Here is a 20,634-nt window from a genome sequence, read left to right as displayed (position 1 = left end):
AAACCAGTTTTAAAACCCTCCCCCCCCCCCCCCATTTAACTTTTATTTGGCAATGACAGGAGTCACTAATCACAGTTACTACACCAACTGATTTAGTAGTACAGAGCATTATGGAATGCATATTGTATAAAGGCACTGAATGTATCTTGCCCTGTGTTTTCTGGAATATTTTCTCTTAATCTTAAAGTTTTTTCTTTCACTGACTGTACAAATTCCAAAATGCATTGCAATGCGAATCTTTTATGCCCTAAAATCAATCCAATGTGTTTCGATGTAAAAATAGAACACTGTACTGCTGTAATACTTGATAGATTTAAAAGGCTATAAAGTAATAGGAGCAAAGAGCAGATAATAGGGTCTCATTAAGCATCAGCAAATGCAAGTGTCAAATCATTTAGCAATTATATACTGTACATACTGTTCCTAACTGTCTTGCAAAAAGACATATGATAGCTAGACATTAAGTCACCAATTTCACAACAATGTCCACAAAGACATTGAAGTTCTATATAATACTACTATAACACTCTGACAATGAAAACAGAATTCATATCCAGGGATTCAGCTGAGGACTGCATAACAAATTGCCAAACCATGTTTTTCATAGTGTACACGAGATTATCTGTGAATTGTGTAGCTTTTTTTTTTTTCCCATGCATTATACTGTATTTTCAACAGGAAACAAAAGTACAAGTCGATGTTACTGTTTGTGTCAGTTCCTTTTAAAAAAGTAAAAATACCCAAGTTCTGAACAAAATTTGAGTTTTGTATTTTGATTCATACTACCATACCACTTAATGTGTCATTAGGCTGCATAACAGTATGGACCTGCATATTCTCCTAGCATTAACATCTTGTGGTGAGGAGCTCCGTTACCTGTGTGTTCATAGTATGAGAAGGAGGATGTACAAGTGCTTTAAACAAACTGAAGGTACATGGGGATCGAGTTCTGTGGTTACACAAATGAATTCATGGCATTTACAGGAGAAGGAGCCTCAGAGCTTTCATTTCCTTCTGCAGGTTCTTTCTCTTTTTTACCACTGTATTGTCCGATAAAGGAGCCATCCTCATTGAACTGACCATTTACACCTTCTCCATAGTCAACTAAACTATCATCACTGTCTTCTTTTTTCACAGTTCTGTCTGAAGGTGTCCGGCTTCCTTTTTTTAGAGGTTTATGGTCCTCTGCATCACTGGAGACACAAACAAACAAATAAAAGGAATTAACTCATGCATTATATATTAAGACAGAATAATCCATGCATGCAGAGTTTATAAAAAACATGTGTGCAGCCCTATAATCCTTTAGTAAATCCACATCACATTGTAGAGGCAAATCAATATGATGCAGCTGACATGAATACATGGTGTAGGAATGGTTTAAACAGAGAATGTCTCCAGTGGAGGGGGGAAGGGGTTGTGGTTTCTTTTTGTTTTTCTTTTTTTTCCCCATCGTGCATGGCTTTTCAATGGTAAGACCTGTGCCTTTGGCTTGGAAGCAATTTAGATGCAACTGCAAGCATTAAAAAGTGGGTTGTAAAGTTACAAAAAACACTTGTTCTCCAAAGTAATAAGCTTATGAAGTGTCGTGAAGTTAGTCTGTTAAACTTCTTAATTTCTTGGACTCCTTGAACATGAATGAAGAATGAATTTGGTTAAATGAAATATACTGATTTTCTTTACAAGTATAAAGAAAATAAGAGTGCTGCATTTCAAATAATTTGTTACATAATGCAGGCCAGACTTGCAATTTTCAACCTTACCTTTCAAGAGACCTACATATTCCATTAAAAGGGTGCAGAAGAAACAAATGAAAATAGCCTAAGAAGAAAAGCAAAGTCCATATCCTGATAGTGATCAGTATTTTATCAATAATAAGTTGCTATTAAAATTGCTAAAACATTTACTTCATACAGGTAAAGCAACAATGTAGCTTAGAGTAGCTAGAGTTGAGCAGTTATGAGCATGCTTAGTTTTTTTCATTATTTATCAGATCAACCTCCCTATCCTAATCCATAACCGTTAACATGTTGTGACAAGGATGATGGTGATCTGAAGGGCAACAGAAAAAGGAGAGAAAGGCAGGGAGGAGAGATCCCTGTAGCAAAGTACTGTGGTCTTTATTGTGTCAGTGGAAAAGCTGCAACACCATCAGCATCCTCAAATAAATCTGGCTTGTATTTCATGAAACAGATTAGTTGGGCTCTTTTCAGAATCCTTTACTCTGCATTTCAGTTTCAAGATTAATATTCTGACAGCAGCTCCAAAGCATTTCCAGTTAAAAACCACTATTGCCAGCTGCAATTTTGGGTGCAATTATTTGGAGGTGTCTTAAAATACATGACTTTATTTGTATATAAGGTATGAAAGAGTAAGTGATTTTTAAGGACTCCCTGCTCATGAAAAACATAAAGAAACTTGTATAGAATAAAATAAAAATATATTTTTGAATATCCACAATATTAGACCAAATATATACTCAGCAAATCTTTTTAACTAATTCCTAAAAACAAGTATCTTAGTTCTTCCAATAATGTATTTTCTCTTTTTTTCCTAATTAATATCTATGAACCAGAAAAAACATAAATATACAGCATATGCAAGGGTGCACAGATTATACTGTTAGCTAACAAATGCCCTGTTGAGAAACATTCCACTAGTGCTAGGAAACCATTATGCCAATTTTCCATCCAGCTTCCATCACATTTTTTGGCTTTGGAAGACACCAAGTTAGCACATTCTAAAAGAATTATGCCTCTAATATGCACATACTTACAGAAAAGCATACCAAAGATTTTATTCTTCTATGCATACACAAGAAAGAAGTGTCAGGAATATGTATCTTATGAACATGTAAGAAAATCTTCATGTTTAAAATACACAAAGGCAAAAAATCAAAACTAGACTGTATCAGCATTGACTTTGGTTTTCGTTATTGCTGTGTACATGGCATGAGAATAAATTTCAAATCACTGATCTCCTGGGCTCAATGATACTGCGAACATATAGTACAGCAACACTTAAAAGAATGCTACTCTGAAATGTAAAGCATCCAGCAGAGAAGTGCAAATGTTTATAACATATGTAGATTACAGAGACTTTTCTGAAGAGAATTAATTTTGGAAGGACCCTGGATTTAAAAGGTTGAAGATAGAATTAAGTATTTAAAAATTGCATGCAATGTTGTTTCGCCATTGTCCTCAAGTCATCAGAACAGGCTGTTCAAGCCAAATGAAGAGCAGATGCTCACTTTGAGCTACTGATCAGTCCTACTCACAAAGAAGAATGACTTGCAGTGGTTAAAGCTTTCTGGGTAATACTATTTACTAAAGAACACTGGAAATATGATTTGCTGTTTAATTTTAGGTTAATAACTTCAAAATTGCTGACACTGGAATATGTAGCAATAAAGAAAAAATTAAATTGCATTTGTACCTTAATTCAGTTGGTCAAGAAACTCCGTGCAAATAGCCAGTGTAACTCACTAAGCTGGAATACCCACTAAACAAATAATACACCATCACTGCATCAAAAAGTTCCACAGTTTTCTGTTTAATTGAATATAAGTCTCAATTTTAATTTAAAATTAGATAAATTTGGGTACAGAAACTTCTGCTTTTAGGGTTTTCATGGTTGTAGTTTTGAAAATAAAATGTATTTATATGCCAAGTAATGAATACTTACACATCTCTATATTTTAGCCAGGATACAGATTCTAGTCTCTATATAGTTAAAAACAAGCAAACAAAACTGCAGATTCACCCAGAAGTTTCCCTGCATGGAGGTGGGTGCCGGTGTAAGAGCACGGTTACAGCAGATGCAAAAAACAAATCTCAATCTGGGAATCCCCCCCCTTTTTGCACTATACAAGTCCAGAAAGAGGTTCTGCCAAGATTCTGGCCATGGAAAAAGATGTGGGATTATCCAGCAAGCTTCCCAATCCTTGTTCAGGAAAAGGAAAGAGAAGCCATGAAAGCATTTATTTTTTATAAACTGTATAATGACTCTTGTATTAGATTAATACAATGTTTTTGGGGGAAGGGAAAGAAACTGAGGAGTAAAAAGCAATATAAAGAGCAGGAGAGAGAGAGAAACTTTTGTGACCTTGGAGGTGCAAAACTGAGAAGGGACCCTGGTGCTTGGGGGAAATTAATGTCTTTTCTGTTTGCTGCCAAGAATCAAACTGCAAATGCTGCTGGATTGCCTTATCAATATGGATGTCTGAAGAGCTATATAACACTTTAGGCTGTAGAATATCTAATGCTATATTGCAAAAACATGTTAAAGCCATACATTTTGATAGAATATCTGCAAAATTTGCTAACCTTGCTTACGACTGCTCCTGAAAATATTCCAAAATGGAAGCAGGATATATCATATTATATTTTAGGTTTTGCTTGTGATTTTGCTTGCTGTCTTTTACACTCACCTATTACAATACCTTGAAATTAAAAACAAAGTACAAACTTGGTTGACTGAAATTACAGGGGAAAACCGAAGATGTTTCTGAAGTGCCATGTATGCAGTACAGACAATTAATAGTAAGATAAATAAGTACTGGGGGGGAACAAAGCAAAAGGTGAGAACAGAGAGGAATTTTATATTTAGATCAGACAGCCATGAAAGTTAAGTCTAGAGATACTTCTACTATTTGTTGTCTTACAAATAAATTCCATGCTACTAGATTTTTAGGGAGGAAGGTTGCTCAGTGAAGATTGATATGTACCAGCCATTTTGATAAGTACTGATAGGTACAACACAGGTTCCTTGCCCTTTTAGTAAGAACAGTGTTTAATATTAAAGCATACTCTAAACCTGATTGCTAATATATGAACACATTTCTTTTTCTTCTTAGTTTGATGAAAGACATACCAATCTTGCAGCTAATGATTAAGAGATATAAGAAATATGGAAGTGACAGTTATAGTTGCAAGTGCAAAACACAAATGTATTTAAAAAAAAAAATAAAAAATTACTTCCATTTCACAAGCTCATCCATTATTGAAAGAAATATGTACCTGGAAATCTCCTTTCTTCTTTCAACTTTTCAATTTTTCTTCATTAGATAGGGGCACATGCAGCAACCAGTCAGAATGGGGCAGTTTTACGATGCCTCTGCAGTCCAGCAGGCAACTAGTTCCCACTAAACTTTGCCACATTCATAGACATGCAAAAAGACTCAATATATGGTTAGCAATGTACTACTTTTCCTCATAACACAACATAAACCAAACAAAATGGGTAAAACATTCTGGGCTATTGGACACAGAAAGAGGACGAAGAAGATGAAAACTGTTGGCAGTTAATTCCTTTTTCTGTGCCCTCAGGTCAACAGCCCAGAAATGTTTAAGTATAAGCAGTCAGGTAAAGACACAGAAGTACTTCACCCCAAGGCTTCCCTGCACACTCCAGGAGAATCCCTACCCCAGTACTTAACAGGTTTCTGCTCATGCTCCTAAGCTGATAGGACTGTGCAGATGAAAAATGCTTTGCTCATACACTTAGGCACCTGCATTAATCCAGACTTCAAAGCATTTTACTCTTTCATATCTAGCTAAGACATAAGCAGATCTGTATTCATTTTCTGAGTAGTTTTTCTTTAGCATCTCTGTAATACTGGATCTTCGATCCTGGCAGAAGCTGGAAAAACTGGGAGATAAAGCTCTGGCGTCAAATGGCAAAGTGTTGAAAAAGTTGTTCTAAGTCAAAGAACCTGATTCACTCCTTCTGAAAAATTTAAAGAAAAATCTGCTTGAGAGAAATTCAATCAAACACCTTTGCCACTTCTGGTGGGAAAGTATATAAAGGGAAATCACAGCACTGATTTAAAAAGTAGTGACACAGATCTGCAAGCTTTAAAATAAGAAACATCAAAGAAAGCATGTGTGTGTAAACGATGACACAGTAAGACCACTGCCAAACTCCATCAGACTATTCAGAAACATGAATTCTTCAGGCAGTCCATTGATACAATTTTTTTGTGCTAGTAGGGACCAAGCTTAGAATTTGTGCTGAGGCACAAATCATGGTTAGGTCCCCCTGGAAACACACCTAAGCTGCAACAGAACTTGAATAACTACAGGAGAAAAAAAGGAGGAGTATTAGATGAACATTAGATTATGATTATACCACAATCTCAGAGTCCTCTACCAGCCATTTCCAGAAAGTTTCTCATATCATATCCAAGAATTTCCGAGAAAAATATTGCATGTGTCAAAATGTTGAAGAAAAGAGGCAAAATATTTCAACAAAATGTGCAGATGTCCTGTGCAACCACACTAGCAGTCCTACCACTGTGGTTGACTTGTCCTATTTAATTTTCCTAAAATTTTTTTGCAAACTGCAATGAGACACTAGACTTTCTAACTTCCTGGGAAGTTAACTAACAAATGCATGCTTGCAGTCTCTCCCTACCCAGGAATCCACAGGGATTGTAAGAGCAATCAGGTTGCTAGAAAGGCACTGTTCCCCTTTATTATGTAAAGATGCAGCTATGTCTCCAGTCACAGGCACATAGTGTACCTGGTCATTCTGTGGTTGGTAAAACACCTGTGTTTCCTAAAGAATTATTTCCTTTGTTAGATTGATATGGCAGGAAAATCCAACATTGGCAGGGTCTGTAGAAAGTAGGCGCTTAGATGAAGCTGAAGTGTGCAAAACTTCAAACAAGTCCAAGCCATCCCCAGAATACTGGGAAGCCTAGAAATTGGAAGTGACAAAAACCTCCCCTAAAATGGAGACCTCTGAGTCCTCTAGAAGATCTTAATTACTCATTAAGATTAAAGTAATTTAATAATATAGATCTTATTTTGAAACATCTAATTTTCTAACCTTTTGGCGTAATTGTCCAGAAATACCATAGCCTATTCAGTATAAATTTCATAGTCTTTCACTCTTCCCAGTTCCTGAGAAAGAAGAAAGCAGGTCTAGGTCCTTAGAAAGTTCCTCTTGATAGTCTGGTGTCTCTCTGAAAGTGAGATGTCCTTTCGAACTTGGCATTAAATGATTGTGAGATCTTATACTTCCCCTTCCCTCCTTTAAACTTGGGAGGAGAAGGAAAGGAGCTCAGACCCTTGTGAGGATAAGAAAATGAAGAGCTTCCAACAGAGCTTTTTGTTTTCAGCTGATGTAAGGAGTGCTTGTGTTCTGAGAAACTCTTCATGATTTGAACCAAGGATTCACCAAACAGCTTGCCTCCTGTGTATGGTAAGGACAGCAGTTTACATTTTAGATCTAGTGATGAGGTCCAAGGACGTAGCCATATAGCTCTCCAGGCTACAGTGAGACATGCCATATTTTTGACAGTGAGTCGAAGAGAATCCTCAGCTGCATCATGGATAAAATTAGCTGCAATTTTACACAGCCTGCGTTTCCTCTGCATGGCACTAGATGGGAGCCATTTCTTCTGGAATCTGGCTCGTTCTTGTTCCAACCATATTAGTAATGCTTTAGAAGCATAAGTGCAATAGATAGATACTCCAAGCTGGGCTGCAACTAGCTTGAAAGATCTTTTAATTGCTTCCTCAACCTTTCTATCTGTAGGATCTTTAGGGAGACCATCCATATTAGCAGGCACTGAATCACCAGTAACCAATACCCTGTCTACCTGAGGCAAAGTCCCCCACAAAGCAGCTTTATCCACTGGAAGAGGGTAGAGCTTACGTAGGACTGCTGGGACTTCATGCTTTGCCTCAGGATTACCCCAAATCCTACAGACAAGATCTTCCACTGTTGAATGGACAGGAAGTGCATTATCTACGTTGTCTTCTTCAGAGAGGATAGTCAATTCTTCTGAAGCACACTCAGATCTGGAAGATTTTAGCATTAACACCCTCTTCATGTGCTTGAACAGGTAATTCTGATTCTCTATGTCAAACTTACGCAGAGGATCTGGTCCTTCTTGGTCTTCTGTAGGGGATTCAGATGATATTTCCCCATCTTCAGGGGATGACTCAACCTCCAAGGCCTTGTCAGCCTTAGGTTTCTCTTTCCCAAGAGTTGTTTGATCTTTTAAGTTGCTGATATGGTCAGACTCAAAAGTTTGGGAACTGCTCCCAGTTGCTTCTAGGGGAACCACAGGAATTGGTACCCTGGGATGCTTTACTGAATGGGACCTAACCTCTGCCACAGAAGTTATACTTTGGCTGGCTGCTGTCAGTGCATCCTTTAAGACAGTAGCTAGCTCAGGCAAAATGACAGATTTCATTAATGAATTCTTTTCAGATTCAGAGAAGTGAGTAGTAGTAGAAGGTCTTACCTTCCTGTGGCAGGAGCTCTGACTGTCTTCTGAATCTGAGCTGTAGTCTGGGGTCTGGCTGAACCAGGGCTGGAGAGAAGAATGCTCCCTTGCCAGTGTGCCACGAACTGAGTTGCAGCTGAGGGGTTGCTGGAAAGGGGATGGCTGTCCTGCCTGAGAATCTGAGCCCTCCTCCAACCCCATTAACTGCTGTTCAGAAGCATGATGTCTACAGCCATGCCTGTACTTCCATTTGTCTGACCTCTTTTCCTCTCGGCAGAGGGAAGCAGAGACAGAACTAACCCTTGTAAGCTCTGAAGACTGTCTAGCCCTCCTCCTGGTGTAGGAGGTCTCTGATCTGGTGCTGGAGTATTGATCCCCTGACCTTTTGAAGAAGTTGGATCTGTCAGATCTCACAGACTTTGCTTTGGTAAAGACAGGGTTTGCTTCAGGAGAACTGGCACAGCTACCATTTCTTGTCTTTTCCTTGTCCAGTTTCTTTCCTGTCCAAGCAGACATGGACCTGAAGTGATGAAAAAAGTTCAAAATACTCGAATTCCTAGATCTTTCAAATATTACTTTATTTTTTTATTATTTTTTTTTTCCCAAGGGAAACCCTATACCCTTTTTCCTCAAAGGAGCACTGCATCATGACCAGCACCACGAGAAGGAGACAAACTGGGAACTGAGGGACTGCAGTGATGCTGGGCTGCAGAGAGGGTGCCAAGATATCTTCTGTAATCTGACTGGTTGCTGCTGCTGCCCTGTCTTTAAGGAAAAAAGAGGAAAGGCCAATATAGACTAATTACACAGAAATATATTTCAGAAAGGAGTTTTTGCATTGTAAATAGGATGATCTCTTTCATGTGAACATGTTTGAAAGCTTAGCATGCATCTGTCCATAGTCACCAGCCATGATGTGGATAAATGCACTACAGAATAATTTAATCAAGCACTATGTGATTCTATAGATTAACTCAAGCCACTTAAATATGGAGACATAAATTCAAATCTTGCTACAGGTCACACATGAAAGCAGACTTGAATCGACATATTCTAGGCCTGAGAAAACATGTATTGAGGTCACATAATTTGTGTAACTCTGTATGAAGATCAGTTTCTGCTGCTGAAAGCCTCAAGTATTGAAAAACAGAGGAGTGATAAAGGAGAATGCAAACTGGATTGCCTGGGAAAACTTACATAGTACTTCTGTCACACCTGCTTCCAAGCATTGCTTCACACTTCCCTTTTTATCAGCTGAATTTGATTAATTCATATGCACTTAATGCAAACTCATTAACTCAAGAAAAGAGCATTGTGCTTTTTGTTTTGGTTTGGTTTTTTTTGTTGTTTTGTTGTTGGTTTTTTTTTTTAAAGTCAAGCAAAACCAGAAGCTGCCCATTAGCACTGGGAGCTGTAAATCTATTCCAGTCTGATCAAGATGCATGTTTCCCTTACATGAAGCAGCTGTGGCAACAGAGAGGAACTTCTTGAAAAAAAAAAGGATTTTCTATGTATGTTTGTAAATGTCTCATTTTCAAAATAAGGGGCTTTTATAATGCTTTTGACACAGGAATGCACAGTAAAATCTACTGTAACACCCATGTTAAATATAATGGTATGGACATATTTAGGAAATAGTATTTCTTGTACCAATAAAAACCCAACAAATAAAGCACTGCTTATTTATTAAGCTATACTCATAGTTGTTATAAGAACAGACTAGTCAAGGCATGTTTTTTGTGATGCCACGAGTTTCAGCTAGGCTAATTTACAATAAAAGAAGACAATCAGCAATCAGAGCTGTGTTGCATGCTTTGAAGCTGCTTGCTGTGTATCTTGTACTGAAATACATGAAAGGGAGATTTGTTTTTTCCTCATAGGATGTTTCTTCACCTCTGTGCATAACATCACTTCTCTGTTATTGGATTAGGTGTTAGTACCAGCAACCATTTTAAATGCATTTGTTTTCCAGTCAATGTAACACAAGATTGTCTTTATTAGGCTTCAATTAGAAATGTATTTTTGAAAACCATAATGCTAAATAGTTCCTAACTGAAAGGACACTCTATCTGGTATATTAACTGTATGAAAGACAGGTTTGTAAGTAAAGATTTCATACTTTGAGACAATCATGTTTGAATCTGGATTTCACCTTGCATCAGCGAATGGCTTATTCTAAGCTTGGATGGGTAATTTTTTTTCTAATGGTGTGGTTGAAATGTGACCTATAGTTCTATACAACACTGGATACAGACTCCTTATCAACATGGAAAAAAGTTAGTCTTGAATTAATAAGTGTGATATTATATACAGTATATGTGTGATATGAACAGTGAACACGAGAAACCACATCAGCTGCTCACCTGTATTCACCAAATGTTCCATCATCTTCCTTCATAGGTTGTATTTCTGGATCAGCATGTGCATCTTCCTTTTCCTTCACTAAAATATTTGAAATAATAACTTTTATGATTAAACGGCAAGACAAGAAACCTTAATACCTTAATTTCTCAAAGTGATCACATTTCACAGGAACATAGTTTGAATAAAAATAATATTTTAACTGTGACCTTAGGCTGTTACTTTTTTTCTTTTGAAGGAAACGATCTGTTAATTAGATACAGAATTTTATTTTCATTCAAGTACAAAACACTATGTCATGCTGCATTCATAAAACTTTTTATTCTTTTCATTTCTAACACCAAAGAGAAAGTTGTTGGTTTTTAAATCCTACTAAAATACTCTCTTTACATATGTTATTAATAGAACTACTGTTTATTGAAATCCAAATAATTTAGTTTTACTTACCCCTTTGCCTTTTTATTTCTGTTTTTCTGGCCACTACTCAAATCACTCCCTTTTTCTAGCAGATACAACTATATAACCCAATATACAATCTCTTACCTTTCACTCTGGTAATTTCCACACTCGATATGTACATCATTAGTTTATATTATGTTATTTAAGATTACATTAATAATTCCTGACAGTGTTTTCTAGCTATATAATTACAATAATGAATAACACCTTGAAATGTATCTGGTTGCTATAATATCATACTAAAATAATTTATTACTGTTTTCAAACCATAGGCAATCTCAACACGACATGCTAAAATTATGACCAAAAAAAATATTTATTAAGTCTGTGCTTTGCATTTGTCACTATCTGTAGAACAGTACATTTGCAATGACACAAGAAATACAATTAGCTCTGGAGTCACTGCTATAAACAAGAACTGTATAAACATACTGACTCTGGAAATCTTATGTCAAGGTTCACCATATCTCCTCAGTCAATAGCACTTGTATATGTGTGTGCATAGGCATGTGTATGTGTGCATAAGAAAAAGAATTACTACCTGATATCCAGTAATTCTGCAGAAGCAGAAAAAAGAAAGGCATAGGATAGATCTTCAAAAAGTAATGACAACCTTAGCACCTAGCTGCCTTCTACACTTTCACTTGAACTGTTTTACTTTCTTCTAGATGGTGATTCACTTCCTACTTCTTTCAGATTCATCACTTCACTTCTTTCCTCATCCTAGTTTTCCTTCTCTTTTCTCAATTCTCTCCACTAAGAGTCACTTTTCCTGTATTTTCTGTAATCTCGCTTTGTCAAATATTAGGAAAAAACTAAGATTATGTTTTCAGCCTGTCATTCAACTCATATATAACACTGTATTCCTTAACCTTCCTTAATTTCTCCATAGACATAGGCAATTGGGACAGACGCTTCTCCTAACTTTTGCTGTCACTACAAATCTTCGCTCTCTCCATAAAACAATTACACAGATTGAGCAGAGTAGGGTTCTCATACTTTAAAAAGTGATATTATCTTATTAAAAAGTCTGAAATGCTAAGCTCAGCTATAAAAGATTTGTCTATGAAGATGAAAAATTTTAACTGTTTGCTGGCAGTAATTTTCAGAAGTGTAGTGGTGAATACAAGCAGGAGAAAGTAAAACAGAGTGTGGGTCTATTTTCTTCTGTACGTTTGTATGTGCAGACATCTTTTTCATGTCTACATGAATAATATTCATGTCTAGCAGTTTGATTTGACTTTAAACAAACATTCCAGAGCCTGGATATTTATGTAATTTCCAAATCTTTGGAGTGTGTAATATAGAACAGATTTTTTTCCTGAAATCAAGATTTACTAAAAACTTAGCAATTGTACTTTCTATTGTAGGTAGGAGAGGAAAAAGAAAAATCAAAAGTATCTTTTGATGCCCAGCTGGAGTCCATTCATATCCACTCAGACCTCTCAGCTGCTTCGAGATCCTGTCAGGTAGTACTACTATTCTATGCAAACTACTTGGCTGTATCCTTTTCAATAGGGTTTAGTCTACGGACCTACTCCATTAACACAAATGTAAGACTGGGGAAAAATGTATCTAAAGACTCACATACACACGTCTGCATATATACATGGCATTCAGAACATGTACAGTCAGAGGAGTCAGAGTTTTGATAGACAACACATGTTATGCAGTTCCAATTTTATTACAAAATATAAAATATACTTGGCCATTCTGAAGCCGAATATTAAAACAAAAAGAACAACCCACAAAAAACCCCAAATGAAACAAAAAAACCCCAAACCTAAAAAGAACTCTTACAAAGAAAAACTTACAGAAGAAAAAACAGCCTAACTGAAGGATGGCAATTTCAAGTTTGGCTGCAAACAAACAGATGCTGAAGTTGACACAAATTCTGAGGAAAGTAACATATTCAAAAAAACAAATGTATGAAGGGGTTTCCCCTATGAAATGCATTCCCAGCACATTAAAGGAACATGGTAGCTTTGAACTGCTATACATTTCCACACTTTCTGAACAACTGAATTCCAACTCAGCTGATTTTAGTGGGTTAAACCCATCTGGATTAGACTTCGGAAAGTGGGATGGGAGGACCAAGTGTCTCAAACAAAGCTCAAACCTATCTAGAATTGCAATGTATTAGCATGACCCTCCAAGAACGGATATATTTTTCTCATACTCTGAGGTTTTCTAACTCAGATTTCTTCTAACAAATAGAATGGATTTAACATACAGACAAGGTAAATGTAAACCAGCAGCAAATGTAATTTCTCCAGCAAACCTGAGCTCTGCCATAATGGATTGCCAGTAGATGATTTTTACTCTCACTATTACATATCATACCTGGATATTTGCCACCCTTATTTCTCCTTATGAAGCAAACAATGAGTAAAATCAAGATCAGAAGAGCAACAGCACACATAAGACCAATGAACCATCCTTGAGTAGCGATGTCTACCTGCCGACTTGCCATTGCTAGAAAATAAAAGAAGAAAAATTAAATGTTTTGCTGTATTTAAATGTTGTGCCAATTCAAATAAATAAGTCACTATACATTGTTCATTAATTAAGGAATAACATTCTCTGCAAAAATCAGTATTAAGAAAAACAGCGATACTGTATTTTGTGAATATTTTCATTATTTAAAATATTTCCAAATACATGTGCATAGATCTTACTTTTGAAAATAAAAAGAGTATTACCAACATTTGAGCTCAGAAACTACTTTGCCAAACCTGTGCACATACTGCATTGCTTTTCACACATCTCAAAACTATTCTCAATCATTTTACATCAATTAAAATGCTGAAATGAAATTGCAAATTATAATTCACACAAACACGTTGATTGCATTCTCAAAATGAAAAAAAGCCAATACTCATTAGGTAATGCACTCCCATTAGTCTGAAATGGGGAAACAGATGGGTCAATCGAGACCCTAACATTCAATTTCAACTAAAAATCAACAATGAAGCATACTTTAAAGCCTTATTAAACATGTTTTCATCCTCTCCTCAAATCTGTACCTCATCCTACAATTTATCATGATTGCCATGATTTAGCATTAGTGAGAATTTAACACAATGCAATTGGGAAGCCCTTCCTTGGCACTGTTTCTCTCTAAATGCTGACTCCAGCTGGAAGATAATCTAAATGACAAGCAAACTACACAGGAAACATCACAGTTACAGATAAGGTCAGGGCCTGGGGTCTGGATCCCTCCTACTGATGTCCAACACAGTAGGAGGATTTTTCTGGTGAAGTTCATTTCCTGCATCCCTGTTTGGAAACACACTACAGGCAACTGGCCTTAGGATTTGCTTTTGGGAGAAAGTGGGAAGAGTGAGAGGACTTAGGGATATATGCTACAGACAGCAGAACACATGAAGTGGAGAGAGATGGTCGTTCATCCAAACCTGTCTTGTTCATTCTTTACTTTCTCCTCCAACCCGAAAACCCAAGAGTCTGAAACTCTGTGAAGAGTTTTCCAACACGCTTCTCTCTATTTGGGAAACAGAAACAAAGATTCCCTTTCCACAGGAATAAGGGAAGCAAAACACTGCCTATACATAGCATTGCATTTTATTTCAGCACTTGTTTTTCTGGCTTCATGAGACAAGGTACTGGATTATTTGGGCCTACAGGAAAACTGGGGAGGGACATTTTAAAAGGGCTTGTAGTGAGAGGACAAGGGGTAATGGATTAAAACTGGAGGAGGGGAGATTTGGGTTAGACATCAGGAAGAAATTCTTCACGGTGAGGGTGGTAAGACACAGGAACAGGCTGCCCAGGAAAGTTGTGGAAGCCCCATCCCTGGAAGCTTGCAAGGCCAGGTTGGATGGGGCTCTAAGCCCCATGCAGGGGCTGGAACTAGATGACATTTAAGGTCCCTTCCAACTCAGACTATTCTACGATTGATTCTGTCATTCACAGGCAGTAAAATATCTAGGATTTTAGCAAGTATCAATAGTACCTCAGGTCTCAACTTAGTAGACACAGTAGGACCACAATTATACTTGAAACCTTCAGTCAGTCCCTCTGTCTATGCTCTGAGATCAGCTCACATGGAACAACATGTTCACCTGTATCTGCTAGGGATGGTCTGTAGACTTGCTTCTACTGAAGTGGAGGATACAATGCACTATAGCTTAACACAGAAATATGTATGTCTCAGAGCCCGATAGAGATTTCCACCTCTCCTTTCAGAAGATATGTCTATACAGGCAGGCTCATAAAAGCACATGAAAGAGAATCTGTTTTCAGAGAAGCACTGACTTTTCTGGCCACAATTCCAGGTGATACAGAACTAACTCTTCCCTTTACAAAGTGTGTTGGATGACACCTGTCCTGCACTGGTGCTGTCCTTTGACCAATACCTGTGCTTTGCTGGGCAGACAGCTAGCTGAGATCAGAGGGCACTGGGCTGGCAAGCACACTCACTAACAATAAAATGTTAACAACATTCTGTTATAGGCCAGAATTCAAGCCCATGTCTCAGTGTTACTTACCAGTTAAGACAAAGGCTGAAACAGTAAGTTTGAACACAAATGCTCTCAGTGGTCAGAAGTACCTCTGATGTCTGGAGACAGTAACTACTCTCCCTTCCATACAGAAGACCAATGTGTAGTCCACTTTAGAAGTATGAGGCTAAAATTAACTCTTTAGTTTGCCCAGTTACTGGGCAAAGTTCCAAGTCAATCTTCATTTAAATAGATCAATGAATGAGTGTGCCTGGTTATTGTGGAGTTATGATTAGGAGATTTCCCAGCCATTGTTTAATATCATGCTTTCTGCTATTTTAGAAACTGTTTCTTATGTGCACCGCAATTGAAGCTATTTTTGCATAAAAATATCTATGCTTTATACATATAAACACATTGCATACCCTATATACATATATAATATATATTTGGCAGTCTTTAAAAAAAAAAATAATCACACAGGCAATCTTCATCTGAATTGTAAATAAAATTTAAAAATAATTTTTTTTCCACATAAAGTTTATACTTATTTTGAGTTTTGCACATACACATTTATAATAAGGCATTAAAGGTTGTGTAATACATAGTGATGAAATGGAAAAGCACATTTAACATTGAAATGTAGTAAGAAATTGCATCAAGCAAAAAATCTCATGCATAAAATATGCAAGATAGATGGGAGAGAGTAAAGATGAAAATTTACTTATGCAGCCTCCTGTATTCTTTAACTTACTGCATATCCAGTAGGAAAGGGTTTTTAGATCTCAGTGCAACTTTAAAAATTGCACATTTCCTTCTGAAGCTAAGCAAATTATCTGCTTCAGGCAGAAAGACATTTGCTCTTGGGCTGCTGCTGCAGGAGCCACTGCCATACACTGGACTGCTATGCTCAAAGAGACAAACCTGCACACTGTGAGGATGCTTTATAGGAATGCTCGACCAAGAAAAAAAATGGGGCAAAAGTCTCATATTAAGCAGTTTCATTCTTAATTAGGCATGCATTCCATATTCCAATATTTTCCTGTTTGTCCACTTGCAGTGTTTAAAAGATCTAGGCTGAATACAGTGGGACACAACACTTTTCTATAAGAAATATGCTACATATAGAATCTAATGCTGGACACAGAACCTTTCCATCATCAAGAAGCAGAAAAGGGTGTCTTTAAGTTCCCTTCTTCATTAACTGCTCAAGACCATGAGGTCAAGGTTAGTGGGTACACACAGACAGAATTCTCTATCTACTGGCTTAGTATTTTTTTTTGCAGAAAAGTCTTTTTGAATTATACTATAGTCTTGATCCTTGCTTTACTGCTGCTTTAGGCTGTGGATGTGTATTTGCATAAAATTTTACAAATCTGCTTTTATACCACTAGTTGTCTCTGCCATAAATAACCTCTGTGTTTAGCCCATACACATTTGCTTGGCACCGTTATTCAGCACCATATTTTCAAAGCTTTCCTGCAACACAACAAACTGTGAACAGAAATGGAAGAAAACAAAGTAAAATAATATGATTTTAGAAAGTGCTCACTTTGAAATCGGCATATCTGTCATTTACTTTGTTTCCTGATATTTTATACATATTGTTCAAGCATATTTTTGTATTTAAACTACTTTCTTAAATCGTAACACTCTGAAGTCGGTGAGGCTACTGCTAAATAACTATGAGCTGCCCAAAATGCTTGGAATGAGCAGAAGTGGCTAGCAAATATAGAACAAATGATAACAGCTGACCAAAAACATGCTGTGATGGCAACGACATATTCAGCATGACATAAAAAAGAACTCCAAGAAAGACCCTTCTCTGAGTCAAATGAACACGCATTAGTGATTTGCCTATGAAGAAATATGACTGGAATATGTGCATAAGGAACTTAAACAGCTTTACTGATTCACAGTATATAGTTGTGACAAAAATGTATCTAAAACCAGTATATGACAGGAAAATAAACATTTACAGGTAAGAATCTTTACATTGGTATAAATAGATTACATAATGCATTAAATTGAATTGACACTTCTGATTATGGAAATATTTTAGCTCAGATTTTTTTGTATTAAAACTGGTCTTATACTTTGATCTATTAAAGTTTATTTTATTTAAATAGAGAAATCTAATTTATTAAATATAAATACATTAAATAGGTCATCTTCATTGCACAGCACACAGATGGATTGTGAGCAGTGAATATCTTGCTCCTGATACAAACAATAGAGAAGTAAAGTGAATCGTAACGATGAAAACATTCATGATCTACACAATAAGTGTGCTGGCTTTATTTAGGAGTTTATGAAATAATTTAGCATTGCTCTCAAAAAGCAACATGCAAAGATCCTAGCTACAACATCTTGTGGCTAGAAGCAGTTCAATGTGTCAGCACTTGGTCTCCCACAGTTCTGACTGCAACACAGAATTGGTACCTCACCTGGGCCTGTCTCAAACACATCCTCTGCACTCCTAAAACCAGACAGGCCCTCAGCACCAACCCGGACTTTATATGCTGTTCCTGGTGTTAAACCTTTTAACACAAAGAAGCTTCGAGAACCATTTACAGTTTCTTTTTTCCAATCTTCTTTGCCTACAAAGATTTTAGGAAAACAACATATTGGAATTTTAATTTTCTCTGTATCACTGAAAGCCTCTAGACAAAATACTATCAACAGTGACTTGACTAAACTATGGATTGGCTGAAAAAAAAGTAACTATTCTCTCAAAAAATGATAAAATCATATAAAATTATTACTTCAAATAATATATTGCATGCAATATATTGAAGAAGACGTACATTATTACAAAACTATTTTAAACATTTGTTCCATTGTACTAGAGAAATACTATTTTAATTGATTATTAATAGGCTTATTGAACTTGCAATTATAGAATACATTAAAATAGCTTTTAGTAATCTAATTAAATTACATTTCCGTAGTTTTAGTCAATATTTACTTCAGTTGAGAAGTTCTGCTTCAAAATCTGAACTTGTATTTCCTGATCATTCTCTTATATCTTTTCCTAGTACAGCCACAGCTGCACTTTGGACCAATATCCAGAAAAATGCAACTACATTCCCATTTTCAGATTGCTCATCTTTGGTCATGATTTTAGAAGGATTGAGTATTTGAATGTAAGTATTGTGGGTTTACTAGTGAACTGTGTTTGATTATTGCTGGTATTATCAAAGATTAAAAATTTGGTTTTATGCCAATAAAAGTATGTAAGTTTGTTGATACCTTCTTTTTAGGTTAAATAAAAAATATGCAAAAGTGAATTTTGCTTTTATTGGCTCTCTTATTTAATTCCTTTTTCCCCCTTGAATTGTGCACAATTTAGGAAAATGTTATATCCTATTTTAATGTACATAATCATATTTTTAACACATGTAATGACTTCATGAAAAACAACTTCAGGCAAACTACATTTTTAGAAGTTCACATTCAAAACATTTTTAAAAAATAATACAAAGGAACAAAGGCTGATATTTTACCTAGGCATCAAAAAACTGCTACACTTTGATGTTTATGAAATTGAAAATTATTTGATCTTCCCAATCAAATTAAAAAAATAATTCTTCTAGACATTTAAGAGCTATCATTAACATTGGGTCAATTTAGGAGCACATTTACTACAAAAAATCTTTGAAAAGATATCTGAAATCTTTAGTAAAATTTAATGAAATGACTTCTTACTGCCTGCTACACCATATTCAACATAAAAGTTCGCATGATCTGGTCCCTCATACTCCCAACTGATATTGGCATAGGTCTCAGCAGCAGCTGTTGTAAGATTTCTGATCCTCGGATAAAGTGGTTGCACTGAATACACAATAGAAAAACAAAGCAGAAAAAGAAATTGTGACTTCATACGTTAAAAAAAAAACCAAAAACTTTAAGAAGTTACTATGTTAACTTAAACCATATGAAGGTAAAAGTACATTTGTGATTGTTTCCATTACTGGAAATTAGTGACTTAAGCACTGTATTATGTAAGTGAATCCTAGGCAGTCACTACACTATCAATTTATAAAGTAAAATCTATGTTCTCCACTGAGCATGCCCTGTATCACCAAACCTGCCAAATACTTAACAATACCTAATTGTAAAAATCCTGGAAAACATTATTTCTATTCATCTAGAAGTAAAATGCAGACAGTTGGAAAGTGAAAACATTGTCAGGGTAATGGGAAATGATAGGTGAGAAGGATGGTATGAAGGTGGTAGAACCTGCCTTTACACCACATGTCACTGAATGGACTGCAAATGCCTCAGCTGCAAGTCCTTACAGGATTTTGTCTCTAGTGCAGGGATAATGATAAAAAAGGAAGACAATACCCTTAGAGAATGTTGGACTGACAGTATGCATGACTGGGGAGGTTGCAAAAAGGGTTTCTGAATATCATTCACCATCACAGGTAGTAAGAAAGAAAAAAATAAAAGAGTAAAACTACTTTGCATCAAAAAGGAACATTTAAATAATGCAATAAAACCTTACCTGTTACATTAGTAACACCTGTACACTCTAAGTTCATGCAGGATTCAATTAGTTTTACTTGTTATAATATGAAGCAGCTAGGTGATACATAAGTATTTGAAAAAAACCAACAACTGGTGTGTGTGTTTACTGAAATCTTTCACAGAACATTTCTGAAACCAGCTTCATTAACTTATGGATTCACGGCACCTTTAGCCATTGCAGTATTAGATGTCAGATATTGGAAAGCTGATATCAAAATGCTCTGGTGTGAAGGACACAAATCAGCGGAATGCAGGAAGCCGTTCATTTTAGGGTATTGTGCCTTACTGCTGATATTCTTATTAGACAACAGCACCTTTCACAGGTAACGCCCACATCCATGAAAAGAAGTGCTGCTCTCTTCAGCATCCTGTAACTAGCCACTTCTTTGCTCTCCAATTATACTTGTTACAAATAGACATATATTTCAGTATTTTTGTTTGCGTAATGTTAATGAAAAATAGGTTTGAATAGTTCTATGAGTGTAATGGTGCAGACACAAAGAGGATGCTCCTTGCAGGCATTAAATTAGATCTTAATGAAAATGCCTCACTTGATTTACAACTGACTTTTCTATCCTGCTG

At 36.3% G+C, this 20,634-nt stretch overlaps 1 protein-coding gene across 5 annotated transcripts in view; it reads right to left on the bottom strand.

The window, feature by feature from the left end:
* Positions 1-489: 489 nt before the first annotated feature.
* NRCAM (neuronal cell adhesion molecule) overlaps positions 490-20,634 on the bottom strand; it is a 66,912-nt gene continuing 46,767 nt past the window's right edge. For 3 of the 5 annotated variants that reach the window (XM_010006273.1, XM_010006275.1, XM_010006274.1), the window contains 3 exons: positions 13,403-13,534; positions 10,603-10,681; positions 490-1,193 (listed from right to left, as the gene is read on the bottom strand). In XM_010006273.1, the coding sequence (XP_010004575.1) occupies positions 956-1,193; positions 10,603-10,681; positions 13,403-13,534 (449 nt within the window). In that variant the 3' untranslated portion in view covers positions 490-955. Of the gene's footprint in view, positions 1,194-1,763; positions 1,776-10,602; positions 10,682-13,402; positions 13,535-17,966; positions 18,120-19,227; positions 19,354-20,634 lie in introns of all 5 variants that reach the window. The other 2 variants (XM_010006271.1, XM_010006272.1) reach the window with 2 other exon arrangements.

Source organism: Chaetura pelagica, unplaced genomic scaffold (assembly GCF_000747805.2).
Source record: "Chaetura pelagica isolate M959 unplaced genomic scaffold, ChaPel_1.0 scaffold108, whole genome shotgun sequence".
NCBI lineage: Eukaryota > Metazoa > Chordata > Aves > Apodiformes > Apodidae > Chaetura > Chaetura pelagica.
The sequence above is the reverse complement of the archived record's forward strand: the minus strand, read 5'-3'. Positions and strand labels throughout refer to the sequence as shown.